This window comes from Podarcis pityusensis (assembly GCF_964106645.2).
Source record: "Podarcis pityusensis genome assembly, chromosome: 4".
Lineage (NCBI taxonomy): Eukaryota > Metazoa > Chordata > Lepidosauria > Squamata > Lacertidae > Podarcis > Podarcis pityusensis.
The window spans coordinates 84,485,383-84,501,520 of NC_138027.1; the positions used below are offsets into that span (position 1 = coordinate 84,485,383).

General features: G+C 40.8%; 1 protein-coding gene across 2 annotated transcripts in view; it reads right to left on the reverse strand.

The window, feature by feature from the left end:
- Positions 1-16,138, reverse strand: part of PCCA (propionyl-CoA carboxylase subunit alpha) — a 234,330-nt gene that overhangs the window by 196,773 nt on the left and 21,419 nt on the right. For both annotated transcript variants that reach the window (XM_081003052.1, XM_081003051.1), the window contains exons 5-6: positions 4,143-4,256; positions 1,831-1,884 (exon numbers count right to left, since the gene is read on the reverse strand). In XM_081003052.1, the coding sequence (XP_080859178.1) occupies positions 1,831-1,884; positions 4,143-4,256 (168 nt within the window). The remainder of the gene's footprint in view (positions 1-1,830; positions 1,885-4,142; positions 4,257-16,138) is intronic.

The following is a 16,138-nucleotide window of genomic DNA, read 5'->3' on the forward strand; positions in this document are numbered from 1 at the left end:
TATGCGCATTTGAATGAACTGAATTAGAGTAAAAAATTATGAGTCACGGGGGCATGGAGGGTGTGTGCATGAACTTACGAGTGCTTAGCTTATTTTGTTGTTGTTGCTATTCCGTTATCTCTTAGAGACAAGGGTAAGCGACTGTAAACTACAGAAGGCATGTGGGCTTCACGACAAGAGGTTCTGAATTACACTCCCAAATAATAGTGCTGCAAATGCTTTATTTAGTTACAAACAAATATGCTTTCCTTGTTAGAACAACTGACTAGTAGGCACACTTGTACAAGAAAAGCATGAATTGCGAAACTGGAAACCTGATTTAAAATCAATGCTTCCAAAATGGGCTATGTGACTTTTCATTTCTATACAGTGGTACCTCGGGTTAAGTACTTAATTCGTTCCGGAGGTGAGTTCTTAACCTGAAACTGTTCTTAACCTGAAGCACCACTTTAGCTAATGGGACCTCCTGCTGCCACTGCGCTGCCGGAGCACGATTTCTGTTCTCATCCTGAAGCAAAGTTCTTAACCTGAAGCACTATTTCTGGGTTAGCGGAGTCTGTAACCTGAAGCATATGTAACCTGAGGTACCACGGTACAAGTATCTTCTAGCCCTTTCCACGTTACAACATCTCCACACATCAGTTACCAGCTGGAATTCAAATAGTTCCTCCATGCAAGCACAAAACTCTTCTGCATATGGAGTGAGGGGTAGTAATTTTCACTTACTCTTATTATATATTTATATCCCACTTTTTTCCCCTGACAGGACTCAACTTGTCAACTGTAGTCCTTAGTAGATCATCAAATCCCACTACAAGACCTTCCTTCAAGTGCAGTTGAGGTAAGAGGTGATAGGTGAGAAGGCGCTACAGTGAGAAGGGAAACCAAAAAAAGGCCTATTGGATCTCAGCATAATTAGCGAGACCAGTGGAATTTTGATAATTTGATCTACTTGCAGACATTACACATCTTTGGTAATCTGCAGATATTACAGTGTGATTTAATACAATACATGCTACAACAATGATTATTTTTTAAAGAAACGGCTCCCTAAAAGGATTGCCTGCTGAAAAATTAAGTAATTTATGGCTCTTAAGTAATCTATCAATGTGTACAATATTCAATGTGTACAAAGTACAAGATTCATTTAATATTTGTGGGTTGCTTCTGAACAAAATTCTTCAAGGCAGATAGGAATAACTGAAAACCACAATTAATACACAGGCAAGTGATAAAATTTAAGACACAACAGAAGCCAGAAGCCCATAGAGGGTATTACCATGGGGCTCTTTAAGGGAAACTCTCTCTTCACTTTTTCAAATAGGAAACGAAGTGAATAAATAAATGTCATTCACTGATGTCCATATTTCGTAGCTTACATTTCAGAACAGTTGCCTTACAGAAATATGGAGTTCCCACAAGGGGCAAAGTGGCTTCAAATAAACAAACAAGACCAGCCCATGAGTACTGAATGAAAAGGTTAAAAGGATTAACTGATGCATGTTTCCATTGGTTTTCATTGTTAGAGAGTATGCTACAAATGTTTCATCCCAAATGTCAAGTTATCCAAGCACAGTTTCAGATACACCGCAAGGAAAAAAATCTAAGCTTCTTTCTATCAAATAAGGAAAATGGAAGGCAGAGATGGTAGCCTACAAAGGATCAGGGTCTTCAAGATGGGGAAAGGGAGTTTTCATTGATGGCTTTAATTTTAATCTGTGATTAAAACTTTAATACATTAACCACACTGATTAATAATTTCAAAGGCTGCAGCAATATACAGCAATACACCACATCATGCTCAGAGAGAAGCATCATTTAAAAACTTACCAGACGGCCAGAAAATTCTTTGTTTTCAGATAGGAATCCATATCCTGGATGGACCTTTTAAAAATAAAAGCCAAGAGTAGGTTTCATTGCTCTAGACAACCAAAAGCTTGATGATGACAGCATCTCATCAGTAATTACAATTTAAAGCAGCAAGTTTACTTGTACTTTATACTAGATGAGTAGATACAGCAGAAAACACCCCTTATGGCAGTCATTTTGTTGGAACCAGTTTTGCTAGTGAGGAAATAAAGTTTTTGAGCTAGAATAAGCTTTCCGTCCATTCTCCATCATATGACAAACTCTGTGGAAATCAACAGTAAAGGTAAAGGTACCCCTGCCCGTACAGGCCAGTCTTGACAGACTCTAGGGTTGTGCGCTCATCTCACTCTAGAGGCCGGGAGCCAGCGCTGTCTGCAGATACTTCCGGGTCACGTGGCCAGTGTGACAAAGCTGCATCTGGCGAGCCAGCGCAGCACACGGAACGCCGTTTACCTTCCCGCTAGTAAGCGGTCCCTATTTATCTACTTGCACCTGGGAGTGCTTTCGAACTGCTAGGTTGGCAGGCGCTGGGACCGAGCGACGGGAGCGCACCCCGCCGCGGGGATTTGAACCGCTGACCTTTCGATCGGCAAGTCCTAGGCGCTGAGGCTTTTACCCACAGCGCCACCCGCGTCCCCTGTGGAATTCATGCACTCCTCAACTCTCAGTCCTAATTTAAATGTACAGCATATTTGTCTTTAAACAAGACAAAGAAAAAATAATGGTTTATCAATTCAGGGTTCCCTATGTTCACAATCACATATAAACTAGATCACTGGTGGCTGCAATGTTACCGGGCGAGTATCATATGCTCCCAGGCCACAATTTTCTGGCATGCTAACATTTCACATGCAAGTGCTAAAAACATGGTATCTATGCACCACCTTCCAAAGTATCTAACAGTCGTCAACCTGGGTGAGAAACACAGATATGGTCATTTTGACTTATTTTCATTTCTATTCCCACCAGATGATTCTAGAAGCTCTTCCTTAATACATTTCTCTCTGTGTAAGCGCCTCTCTCCATACCCTTTCACATTTCTCTAACCTTCCAAGCTCTTCTCTCAAAAACATTTTTCTGGCCTTCAAGTTAAACCACAGTGCCAGTATTCAATGTTAGCAGCTCTGCTACAAATCCCACTTCAAACACAGAATATAGTATTTAAAAAAAAAAAAATAACAACCAGTAGACCACAAATGAGTTGTAAAAACAATTTTTTACAAAATGCCTCAGTATCAAAATAATGCAACCACATGGTACATAGAGTAATTACAGAACACATTAAAGTGGGAAAACCTTCAGTTTCATAATTTGTAATCTTACGTAAATTCGTAGCTAAGGAAATCTAGGTGGCAGGCTAAAGATGAAAGCCTGAACTATTTCTGTCTCTATTAAATCTTCTTAACTAACAATGTAAACATCTGCAGTGTCTGTTAGCTAATTAATGTTGTTTGCCATTTTTCTCCTCCCTCCCCCTTTCCAAATGCACCATACTGAAACATTCATTTCAAAAGAAATGATAATGCTAATTGAGACACTCCAGGGTAATTGCTGGTGTTGTCCGACTCCCATCCAGCGAATTTTATTTAAAGATGCTTTCGCATTCAGCGGTTCTGAAGACCACATTTGCATTCACCGATGCAACAAGGGAAAAAGTATTATTGTCATCATTTTTTTTAAATGCCAACCATTCTTGTTAAACTTTGACTCTTTGACCTTATTGAAGGATAGAGGGGCAGAGGAAAGAGAAGAAAACAGGCTGCACACCTAGTCGATCATGTTTTGTCAGCAACATGAAACACTGGAAAATAATTACTCAGTGTACCATTTATCATATTTACCATGTGGATACAAATTCTCACACAGGCCAAATAATAAAATAAAACTAAGCAAGATTACTGCTGTCTTATAAAAAAAAAGACATCCAGAAAGAGAGGCTATGGCACAGAAAGGGTTAGTGCTCTAAACTAATTGGGATTCCCACCCCCACCCCCAGCAAATTTGGAAATGAACTGAAGCTGCTCCCTGGTGTGAAAGCTGAATCCAGCAGCCACCTGCAGGATCAGCAACCGGCACTGCCAGATGCTACAAAAGCCTTTGATTTCCAGTAGCGATTTCGGCCACATTTAACTCATGTGACATGAACTAAACTGGAATAGCATATTCAATCATTCTCCCCCTCGCTTCTTTTTTTTTATCTTTAAATACAAACTCTAGCTTCTCTGCTTTCTATATATGAAACAGCTGCAGAGGAGAGACTCATTCAGACTCACAGCTTGGGCCCGGGTTTTTTTAATGGCTTCCATGATAGCATCCATGTTGAGGTAGCTTTTACTAGTGGGAGCTGGGCCAACACAGACTGCTTCATCCGCCATTTTCACATGGACCTGGAAAGACAAAATGTCCACATTTTAACACATACGCGCCAGCAAATACATTTACCACCACCTCCTTTAACTATTGTTTTAGGAAATGAAAAAGATAATTCACATCGTGCAGACAGGTATGTTCAAATATATCGCACACAGTATAAACACAGACACACACAAAACAAAAGAGAAAAGGGAGGGGAAGGAGGATATATACTGTATAATGAACACAAGGGCTCGTTGGTACATTCAAGGGCTCGTGAAGTTAAATTTCATTTTATGCCAAGTGTGGTTTGGCTTTTGACAAATAATACAAAGAAATGCAAACCTGAATGTGGCTACGCTGATAATCTATATGTAAATTCAAAGCCTAAAACTACTTTGTTAAATGTAACCAGGGTAGCTTAATATCGTACTACTTAACAACAAACATTCACGGCCAGTTCCATCTAAGCAGGCTCCCCAGGAAGTTGGTGATAATTAGACTGAATTGAATGAAGGGATGCAGTGAGTGTCCCTGCACAGCATCAGGTCAGCACCATGAACAAATTAAAGCCTATGACTAAAGAGTTCAATATCACTACACGTGAACCAGAAAATCTTGAGAATTATTTAAGCAGGCTTAGATTCCCTAATTCATTCTTATCGTATTCACAGGAACAATTGTCAAACAGATTTTCTGTCAAAGGTGGGGGCTACAGCTAATGGCCAAAGAAAGTTTGCCTACAATTTAGAATTATTTTTGGAGTACATGTTCTAGAGGAAGTATCTCAAAGAGTTAGACTTTGGCATAGTTTAAGGATACTTAGCTAATCTTTTAAAAGGACAAAAAAAATTGCTCAGGAAGCATCTGCCATTTTTAATAATTAGCAATGAAAAGGGGGCTGGTATTCTATTTATTTTATTAAATGCATAATATTTAATAATATTTATACGGTTATATACAATCAGGCATCTGCATCATAGATGTTTTCCCCTCATAGCAGTTGTCTGAGACAGACTAGAGGAACAAACTACTAATGAAGAAGTTAAGATGACATTTAACAGCATGTTCTTTAGGTGAGACTAAAAATAATTGCGAGTCTCAGGTAGAAATAGGATCAATTCTCAAAGATCAAGAAGGTATTTAAGGAGGGGCAGAAGACTTAAATACTTCTAAAGTAATATGCTCAAACCTTTAAAATTAGGAAGAAATATAGCCAGAGAATTTAGATGGTAGAATGCAATACATCTATCCATTCTGATTTTAGACATATATTAAGCACACTCAAAATACTGTGCATGTGAAACAATTCTAAAACCCTAACACATTAAAGTACATCAATTTTAGTCAGAATAGACGCATTTCCCATGCCCACTGATTTCAATGAACTGACACCATGGCTTAGTTGGAAAATTATCAGCTACTCTCATTAAATCCAAATACACTAAAGAACTGTGTTCAAGAGGCCTCATTTCAGATGCCACAATAGAATCTATTGGGCTTCCGGAGTTTAGGAAAAAATGGATGTACAAGTCAATCTGATTTCCAAACCTCAGGTGCAGAACGTTGTCTTGAACATGCATACCAAGATTAATTACAATGTTGCAGTTTTAATTGGAGATACATGGAACATGGAACATGCCACAAGGTGATATTTCTTGACTCCCCTGAAAATGAGTGCCAGCTAAGCAGGTATGTGCTTTGAGGGTATCTACAGTAAGCCTGCAGCTTACACACATTTAAGTTAAACGCATTCAGCTTTACGTGCTTGTTAAAATAAATAAATAAGTAAATAAATTTTAAAAGAGGGCAGAATTCAGGTGGGTGTCTGGAGGAAAAGGACTTTGGCAATCCCACTCACCACTGTACCCAGTGTTCTGACTTTACACAATTGGGCTTTAGGTGCAATCCCTGGAACATAACCCCCATGTAAGTTGCAGGCTTACTGTAAATATTATGATTATTTTACACCCAGAGGCATACCTAAATTCAAATGATGTTTCTATAATTTCCCTCTCATCTGGAATTCAAAAGGTGCTGCAATGTCATTTTAACTAAGACGCTCCTGAAGTTGCATTCATAGTTTCTAAACCAATTCAATCTCTCTCTCTCTCTCTCTCTCTCTCTCTTTCTCTCTCTCTCTCACACACACACACACACACACCACCACTAGTTAGCTAATTGTAGAAGTAGTATTTGGGGAATTTGGGTAATACGTACACGGTTTTAAGCAAAACATAAGCTGCCCAAAAAGGTATACTATTTTCACTTCCTCAATTATACAAAGATAACTTATGAACTAGCTCTATAAACTAGTCCTACTGAAGATGTTGTCATCAAAAAAGCCAATGTACAAATGTAAAAGCAAACTAAGCAGTGATGGATTCCTGCAAGCACTATCAACATTAAGTCAACTTTGCTATAACTCTGCTATATCAGTCACACTTTTAACAGACACCGCAGATGTCTGTTTGCTTCCATGACTGTTTTGAGGCGATTTTCCTGAATACTTAAGAGATGTTCACTTATCAACTTGAAAGTGCAGTGAATTTTTTTTTCCTGGTATGTTTCACAGCTCTTCCCCACCTCCACTAACCCAACTGTTCACATCAGCACGGCTTCATTAGCATCAGATTCAATTCTATTTCTATACACACCAGGGGGCGATGACGGGTGGTAATGTTTTTGCCCTGTACAAAGGTGTTCACACCTTGGCTAGAAAGGAACCAACTGAAGCTTCTGGTTTGAGAAAGAATGCATCAAACAGCAGGATTTTATTAACAAAGTACAAGATACTTATGCATCTTGGATAAGATTGTGAAAACAGAGATAAAAAATACAGCACTGAAAACACAGTGAGTGCACAGTAAGCAGGAGTGTCATAAGTCTTGGACTCCTCACCAAACTCTCTCTCATCAACAGTTTTCAGAGGACCATTCTTCCCACATACTCCATTTGTATGAACATCTTTGGCCAGGTTGTTCCTTCCATACATCAGACAAAAAGCAGAATAGCATTTATACCAAATAGTTTCATGTATTATTTTATTTATGTTAACATTCCATCATTCTATACAATGAAGGAAAACTTAACACTAAAATATGGACAAAATCAGATACCAATAATAAGAACAATAAAAACAGCAGTAAAACACAAACAGCAAAAGCACAAACCACTCAAATTGATTTCATTTTTTTAAAAGCCTGCTGAATAAAACTGACTTCCAGGGCACACTTAAAAGTGGGCAATGAAGGGGCAAGACACACTAGACTGTAAGTCATTCTATAATCTGAGCGCCGTAATTTAAAGAGAAACTGTGTCTCATCTCCACTAACTGAATTTCTATAGGTGGAGGTACAGCAAGAAGCTGAGTGACATGCAAGCAAGTTCATGTGGTAAGAAGCAATTCCTGGAATATTCCAGCTTTAAATCATTTAGGGACTGAAAGTCCAAAACCATCACCTTGAATAGAACCCAGGAACAAATTGGCAGCCAGCAGAGCTGGTACGAAACTGGCACAATATGACCTGTCTTAGTAAACTCAGACAACAGCTGAGGCCACAGCATTCTGAATCAACTGAAGTTTCCAGAACATCTTCCAAGGAAGCCCCACATTGAGCTCATTACAGGAAGCCAATCTAGAAATGACTGGTTCTACTACTCCCAAGAAAAATACAATTAGTGTACTAAATGAAGTTGGTTGATATACATGGTCACATGTATATCAAGAATCAGCCTTGATAGCTCAGTTGGTTAGAGAGTGGTGCTGATAACGCCAAGGTTGCAGACTTAATCCCTGTATGGGACAGCTGCATATTCCTGTACTGCAGGGGACTGGACAAAATGATCCTCAGAGTCCCTTCCAACTTTATAATTCTATGATTCTAAGTCTCCCAAACTGTGAACCTGTTGCTTCAAAAGGAGTACCACCTCTCCACCCAAGGGTGATCTTCACTTCCAAGATTATTATGTTTTACTTCATTCACCAACATTGATTCCAAAACAGCTACCTGCTGCCTTTCTGGGTTTCGATGAAGGGAACGAGAGACAGAGTTTGGTAACATATGCCAAAATATCCAGATAACCTCACTCAGCAGTTTTATGTAGCTGTTAAAGAGCATATAGGGGACAGAGCAGACTCTTCAGAATCCCATCAGTCAAAGGTCACAGATCAGGAAACTCCAGCGCCACCTTCTAGGAGCTGCTCTCCACTGATCAGAACCACTGTAAGCAGTCACTCAACCATCCATCTCCAACAAGTTGGCCAGAAGTACACCATGGCTGATTGTTTCAATTGGAATCTACTAAGATGTACTCTACACTCCCTCCCCTAGTACAAAGTGACCAAGGCAGGCTCAGTCTCATAGTCAGATCAGAAACCAAACTGGAATGGAACCAAGTAATGAGTTTAATTTTAAAAACCTACGCTTGGAAAAGGAAAGTGAAAAGAATAAGGCACTTTTTTTCCTTTTGGCACACTTGCCAAATCAAAACAGAAGCCAAGGCCAATCTAGTGGTGTTTGCTACAGTTCACATGCAGCTCCCTTGAAATGGTCTCCCCTCTAGTCTACTGAGCAGGCAGCATTTTGGTGCTGCAAGGTAGCCAGTGAACTTTAGTTAATTAGATTTATGCATTGCTTCCTAAAGCAAAGGAAATCCCAAAGTAGCTTGTAGAAAAGATAGAACACTAAAATACAATTCAGTACCACAGATCCACTGAGACAATATCAAAATACTAAAGAGTGTACATTAAGAGTCACTTGGTGGTGGTTGGCATCTGTCTCTTAATCACAAAAATATCCACCCTCATCCAACACAGCAAAGAGCAACAGCAAATAAACCCAGAAAGTCAGGCCATTAAGGCTGCCCTAATGTGTGGGAAGGGATGTGGGTGGCGCTGTGGGTTAAACCACAGAGCCTAGGACTTGCCGATCAGAAGGTCAGTGGTTCGAATCCCCGCAACGGGGTGAGCTCCTGTTGCTCCGTCCCTGCTCCTGCCCACCTAGCAGTTCGAAAGCATGTCAAAGTGCAAGTAGATAACTAGGTACCACTCCAGCGGGAAGGTAAACAGTGTTTCCGTGTGCTGCTCTGGTTTGCCAGAAGCGGTTTACTCATGATGGCCACATGACCCGGAAGCTGTACGCCGGCTCCCTTGGCCAATAAAGCGAGATGAGCGCCGCAACCCCAGAGTCGGCCACGACTGGACCTAATGGTCAGGGGTCCCTTTACCTTTAATGTGTTGGAAAACATGATACTCATAAGCAAGTCCATGAGTATTCTAGTGCCCAGAAAGGCCACAAAACCATGCAAATCATATGTTGATCATAGCATAAGGAAACCAGGACAACCACTGCCACTCAGGACTGTCAATTCAGGTCAGCATCAACATGTTTACAGAACTGGGTATGCCTTTTTATTACCCCTGCATTCACATGCATACTTCTACTTACCTTCTTGCTGCAGAAGAAATAAAATCTGATCAGCTGCATTCTTCGCCCTCGCGGAGCCACCCACCTGCACTGTTTTCATATAGCCCTCTCTATAACTGTAAACAGCTGAAGACGCTTTCCATTCTGCAGTTACCACTAACTTAAATGCAAATGCCTAATTAAAAGTAAACACACAACACAGCTCACAAATCCCTCAAGAGTGCCTAAGATCACCCACTGTCCCAGTTATGCAGAGTACGTCAACCTTTTATATCTTGAGGTCTTAAGGAACTGATCCCTCCAATAAAAACCCCTCACCCTCCAAAAATCAAGTGCATCGGTGCTTTATGAATTATACAGTCAGCCTGTTTTGAACATTAGCTGGGATTTTAAGAATTTACACAAAGAAACCTCATCAAACTAGTAATCCTCTGGGTTTTCCCCCCAGCTCAAATCAATATTACAGAGCAAGGAATGATGTTGCAGTGTAAAGTGGATTCACTCAATTGACCCAAACAGCATAATACGTCTCAGCAAGACAAACCACAATTAGCTTGTCCCATAAAATGAGGGTAATGAGTAAATCCTTTGTAATGTTGCTTCTCACTCTCTCACATACAAAGGCATAACAAAGTCCTGAATTAAAAATCAATTGAATGCAAATTATCTTTGAATCCACTGTTTCAGCTGTTAACCAAGGAAGGAGGTATGATTGCCAAGCTTTGCAGAGGCAGACAGATCGAAATCAAAATATATTTAGGCGTAAAGCGCACAGCACTGTAGAAGTTTGAAATCAAAATAACTAGACCAGGGTGGTCCAAGGCAGGGCGCTGGCAGCATCTGATAAACACCCCAGCCCTCCCAAAGCCTGATAAGAGAGACCCTGGGCTTTGGGAAGGAGGCGTGAGGGCTTTGATAGGGTCCTAGAGTCCTTCCAGCTTTGGGAATGAGGTGGGAGGACTCTAGGACACCTGCCAGAGCCTTGTGCTCCTTTCCAAAACCCATTACCTTACCTTACCAATTTTGGGAAGGCAGCACAAAGTCTGGGGAGGTGGGCAGTGCTCAGATTTTGGCCTTGCTTTCCCCCTCCCCACTTTAACGTGTGACAAGACAGTTTGTGGCCCTTGGCTTCCATGTCAGAGTACTCTTGCGGCCCACTTGGCATGAAAAGCTGGGCCACTGTGACCTAAACAAATATGTCAGCTGAGAGAGTGGCAGCATTGGGTTTAAGGTGTGCCCATAGCTGAAGTGGCATGTAGCCTGTTGCCCAATCCTAACAGCTATGTTCTGCCCTCTACTATCAGAAACAGTGTGCCACAGAATACCAGTTGATGGGATTCTCAGAGTGTTAAGAGTGTTAATGCGTACAGGACATATAGGCTTCCCATACGCCACTGTGAGTACAGGATGCTGAACTAGATAGGGCTTTGGCTTGATCCTATAGGGTGCTACTTATACTCATGTCTGACATTATGAACCTCAGCAGGAGACAGACAAAAAACGACTGGATCAAGAAGTATCCCAAAAGTTGCAAACTTGTTCCTTCAGAGGAAGTAGGACTTGACCAAGAACTGGCTAAACACCATTTCCCTGAACCACAGAACCATCTCCATGCAGGAGCTCCATGTTACCAGGATTAAGTTTAACTTTATTGCTCTCATCCAGTCTATTACTGAATCCATCCAAGTTCAGTACTTCTGCATCTTCCCCTGCCAAGTGTTTCTATCCTATTAGTCATGTTCTCTTCAATTTCAATGTCAGATGTGTGCCCCTTTTAAACTTAACTGTAGCCAATAGAAACCAGTAAGTACACATATATAATATTTTAGTCATCTTTTTAAGTTTGTCCTTTTTTATTAAATATAAACACAAATTAAAACAACAAATGTATCCACTGTGTATTAATTTGTTAACAACATCAGAAGATGTCAGGAAATACCTGTTAGTAGAAGCATGAAGATATCCATATTTCCTGAACTGGCTCTCCCAAGGAGTCCTGGAAATAGTTGTATTGGTATAAATGATAAAGTCCCAACATACAGTATAAACATGTTCTGGGTCTTCTGAGCCTTTAGAAACCTTTATATTATGGGTCACCTTTGGTTGTCTTTTCTGCAGTTGCCAGGTTCCCATATATTTAGAAGTGAGAGCCACAAGGTCATCTTTGACATTATTTATTTGGACTGATGAAACTTGTGTGCTGGTTAATAAAAATGGCATTTTCACTGCAGTTTTGTATATGATGTGCAGAGTTCATTTATATGAAAGGTACATTATTATGCCCCCTTAGCAAGCGTGCAGAGGCATACCATCTACAAAGCAAACAATTTACTCTAGCTCATTCTCTTTTTGTTCAGGGCATGTTCATACAAGTAGTTTCCTTCAAGGGTGAGTAGTCCCATAGTTCTTGGACGGTGCTCATGTGGGTAAAAATGTGACCCCCAAAAAATCATGAATACTGTACATCCAAGAAGCATTTACTGCAATCACAGAAACACTTTTTCGGCCACGGCACTGGCAGAAATTGCTACCATCCAAATCAGGCTGCCCCATTCACAAGCTGTTACCCATGCAAGCATAAGCATGCTTATGGGACTGCGCATGTCTTCCTTGTGGAAACCTCATTTCCCAGAAAACAAGCCCTCCAAAAAGCATAAAATCTGAGGGGAAGACTTGCAAAGGTATGAACACAGAAAGGTATGTGTGTGTGTTATAGATATGAACATATTTTTAGTACCGCACACATGATGGTTCTAGCTAAATCCTCTTTCCTGTTAGCAATTAATTTTTTTCCCTGCCTGCTAAATAAACTCATATTCCCTGCTGATGGCAAATGATTGGTTTACCTACAACTCCAGGGGGTTTAGCTATCAGTCCCTTTAAGAAGCTTTGACAGTTTAACCTGCTGGGCTCACAGCACCCATGGGAGGGCCTTACTTGCAGTTTTACTTTCTGATGCTGCTGACCACTAATACTGACTCCATAGATAATGGATTTCAATAACAACCTCCTACAGGTTAACACTTTTGAGTAGCATCCATGATACTGCTTTAATTAAGTTAATACATGAAGGTCGCAGTTTGGTAGGAAGTTTTTAATAAATTTGGCAGCGCTTACAATAATAAAAAAAAATGTGTGGCTCATCTGTACAGTAACTCCAAGATAAGTTTACCTACAGATATAATCCGATCTGCTTGTGGACTTATGGAATGCTTCAATTCCTTTTAAAAAGTAAACTATTACTTCTGCTTCCTAGAAATATGCACATTTCTAACAGAAAGTTTCGTGACAGATATGAAATGTATGATTCTGCCATGCTGGGTGCAGAATGGGTTTACCTGGTGCACAAAATAGACCACCTTCCACCGCAGAGGGGAAGAAAAAAAATTTCCTGCAAGGTGCATGAGATTAATGCTTCAGCTTGACTTCAGATGCCAAGTGTTTAATATTAAACAGCTTTGCAGAAATGCAAGAACAGAACCCAAACTACTACTTTCTATTTTAAATAACTAATTCATGTATTTGAAAGGCAGCCATTTGTTACATTTAGTTGGCTGACTTGATTTTAAAGCAAGCCTCATATTGTCACATTTTTCCTTGGACAGTGTACTTTCAGAGAATGTACGTACTAAAAAAATTACATTCCTTTTGGCTGAGTACTTTACCTGCAAGGATACACTCAGAAATAGGGAAGGTATTTTTTCCTTACAATCTTAAACCTTGATAGGCAGTACAGAGGGTAGTAAGAAACCAGCATGGGAGCTATTTAATATACTTCTTGATTAACTCGTTGCCTGTCCACTTCTCCCACAGACATGTACTAACATGTCATAATCGTCATAATTCCCATCATCCCCACAGCTAGCACACAAGCTCCTTGATTAGTACACAACTCCCAGACGAGCTACTGCTAATGCTAAATAACTCCCTTCAGTCTCCAGCTACTATACCTCAGGCTCCCAATTAAACATAATGTCGCTGATTAGCCATATTAGTCCAGACAAATTTCTGCCAAGGATTCTACTCTACTTATTTTCAGCAAAGCCTTCACTCCCACCACCACCCCCAAAAAAGGGGGGGAGACCATGGAAGGTAACAGTAAGAAAAGAAAAAACCACAATAAGGTGGTTTATTTAAAATCAAAGTCAGTATAAGGATTTGACATTGATACAAAATAATGATAACATGACATTGGAAGAAATAAAGCTCTCTTCTTCTTAAAAACAATTTTCAATTTCTGTTTAAATCGTCACGTTTATTTATAAATTTGCTGTTGATAAAGCCTCATCAACTAAAAACACCAAGTTTAATTACTATTAGTTGGTTTAGCACACTAAACCAGCGCAGATATAAAACGATTGGACCTGTAACACATGTACTCACTTTTCCAGTGATTCATCTCATGCAAAAAAAAAAACTCCTCCAAGTCAAATAATCTGATTATTGTGCTTCCTTGGTGTGTGTGTGTGTGGGTGTGTGGGTGTATATATATATGCTTAAGTACTTATTTTAAAAGAAACCCGAGTGAAGAAATCAATGGCCAAGCAAAAACATTAACTATACTCCTAGCCAGAGAACACCTCTTCTTTTTGTTCTTTTCCTCATCATTATCAAAACCTTCTACGGGAGTAGGGCTGCAATCCTATTCAAACTTACTTGGAAGTACCGTATTTTTCGCCCTATAGGACACACTTTTTTCCCTCCAAAAATGAAAGGGAAATGTGTGTGCGTCCTATGGGGCAAATGCAGGCTCTTGCTGAAGCCTGGAGAGCGAGGGGGGTCGGTGTACACCGACCCCTCTCGCTCTCCAGGCTTCAGGAAGCTATCCGCTAGCCATGGGAGACGCGGCTCTCCCACGGCTAGCGGAGAGCTTGCCGGCACCCAGAAGCTTGGGGCGCGCTGAGCTCAGCACGCCCCAAGCTTAGGGCTTCGCGCAGTCCTCCGCTAGCCGTGGGAGAGCTGCTCACAGCTCTCCCACGGCTTGCAGATAGCAGCCTGTTCTGGGGGCTGGGGTCGGGGGAAGCTCGGGCTTCCCCCGCCCCAGCCCCGCACCTGGGGGGGGAAATAATTTTTTTTCCCTTTATTTCCCCCCAAAACAACTAGGTGCGTCCTATGGGGCGAAAAATACGGTAAGTCCCACTGAACTATCTGGTCCTTATTTCCAAGCAGACATATAAAGAATTACACTGTAAACCATTTTAGGGCAATGCTGATTCAGCAACCACTTAACGTGTTCTCTCTGTTTACTACATTGACCATACAGACTTCTTAACCTTCTTTATAGAAAACATTAAGTAGCAAGGTTTTTTGACATGAGACAAAGTCCAACCACTAAGCATTGTTCTAATTAGTTACATTATAATTACCAATTTATTTTATTATTTTATTAAATTTGTCCATCACTTTACCTTGCCCAGGGCAACCCAAAGCAACTTAAAACCAAACAAACAAATCCTACAGATATACATTAAAACCATGGGGGTGGGGACACATTAAAAACATCCCACCAACTTCTAAAAAGCTACAGATTGTTAAAAGACCAAAAGGCCTGGTTATAGAGGAAATGTTTTTTCCTGGCACCTAAACATATATGTAGTGAAAGTACCAGGCAAGCCTCCCTAGGGAGAGCATTTCTCAAGAAGGGAGCCACCACAGAAAATGCCCATTCTCGTGTTGCCACCCTCCGGACCTCTTGCAGAGTATGCACATCTCATCTCAGATGATGAGAGCAAGGTCCAGGTTGGCTCATATGGAGAGGGATGGTCCTTGAGTTATTGCGGTACTGAGCCTTTTAAGGCTTTATATAGGTCAAAACCAGCACTCTGAATTGGGCCTGGAAGCTAAATGGCAGCCAGTGCAGTCAAGCCAGGACTAGCACTATATGCTCAAACTATCTTGCCCCTGTTAGCAACCTGGCGACTGAATTCTGCACCAGCTGAAGTTTCCAAACATCTTCAGAGACGGTGTCATATATAATGCGTTGCAGTCATCTACCCAAGTGGTTACCAGAGCCTGGACAACAGAAGTCAGGCTATTCCTAACCGGATAGGGGCACGGCTGAAGCTGATGGAAGACACTCCAAACCACTGAAACTGCATGAGCATCAGGAGTCAGCAATGGATCCAAAAGGACCCCCAAGATGTGTACCCACTCCATCAGATGGGGGCAACCTCCAATCCATCCATCCAGTCTAGGTAATCACTCACTAACCAATGCTCAATTCTCTACATTCAAGAACTTATCACACTGAAACTTCTATAACCACTAACCAGAGCTATAGACAAAGTAGGATTTAGTCATTTTATATTGAAAAATGGGGGGGGGGCTCCTTGCACATCCCTTGCTGTCTAGGCAAGATAAACAATAGTTTTCTAAAATAAGGGCATCTATATCATTCTGTCTACTCTATTAGCAAACTCAGATCACAAGTGTCCATGGGATCAGCGCAAAAATGAAGCCTCTAAGAAATAAGAAGTGGGTATCAGTAT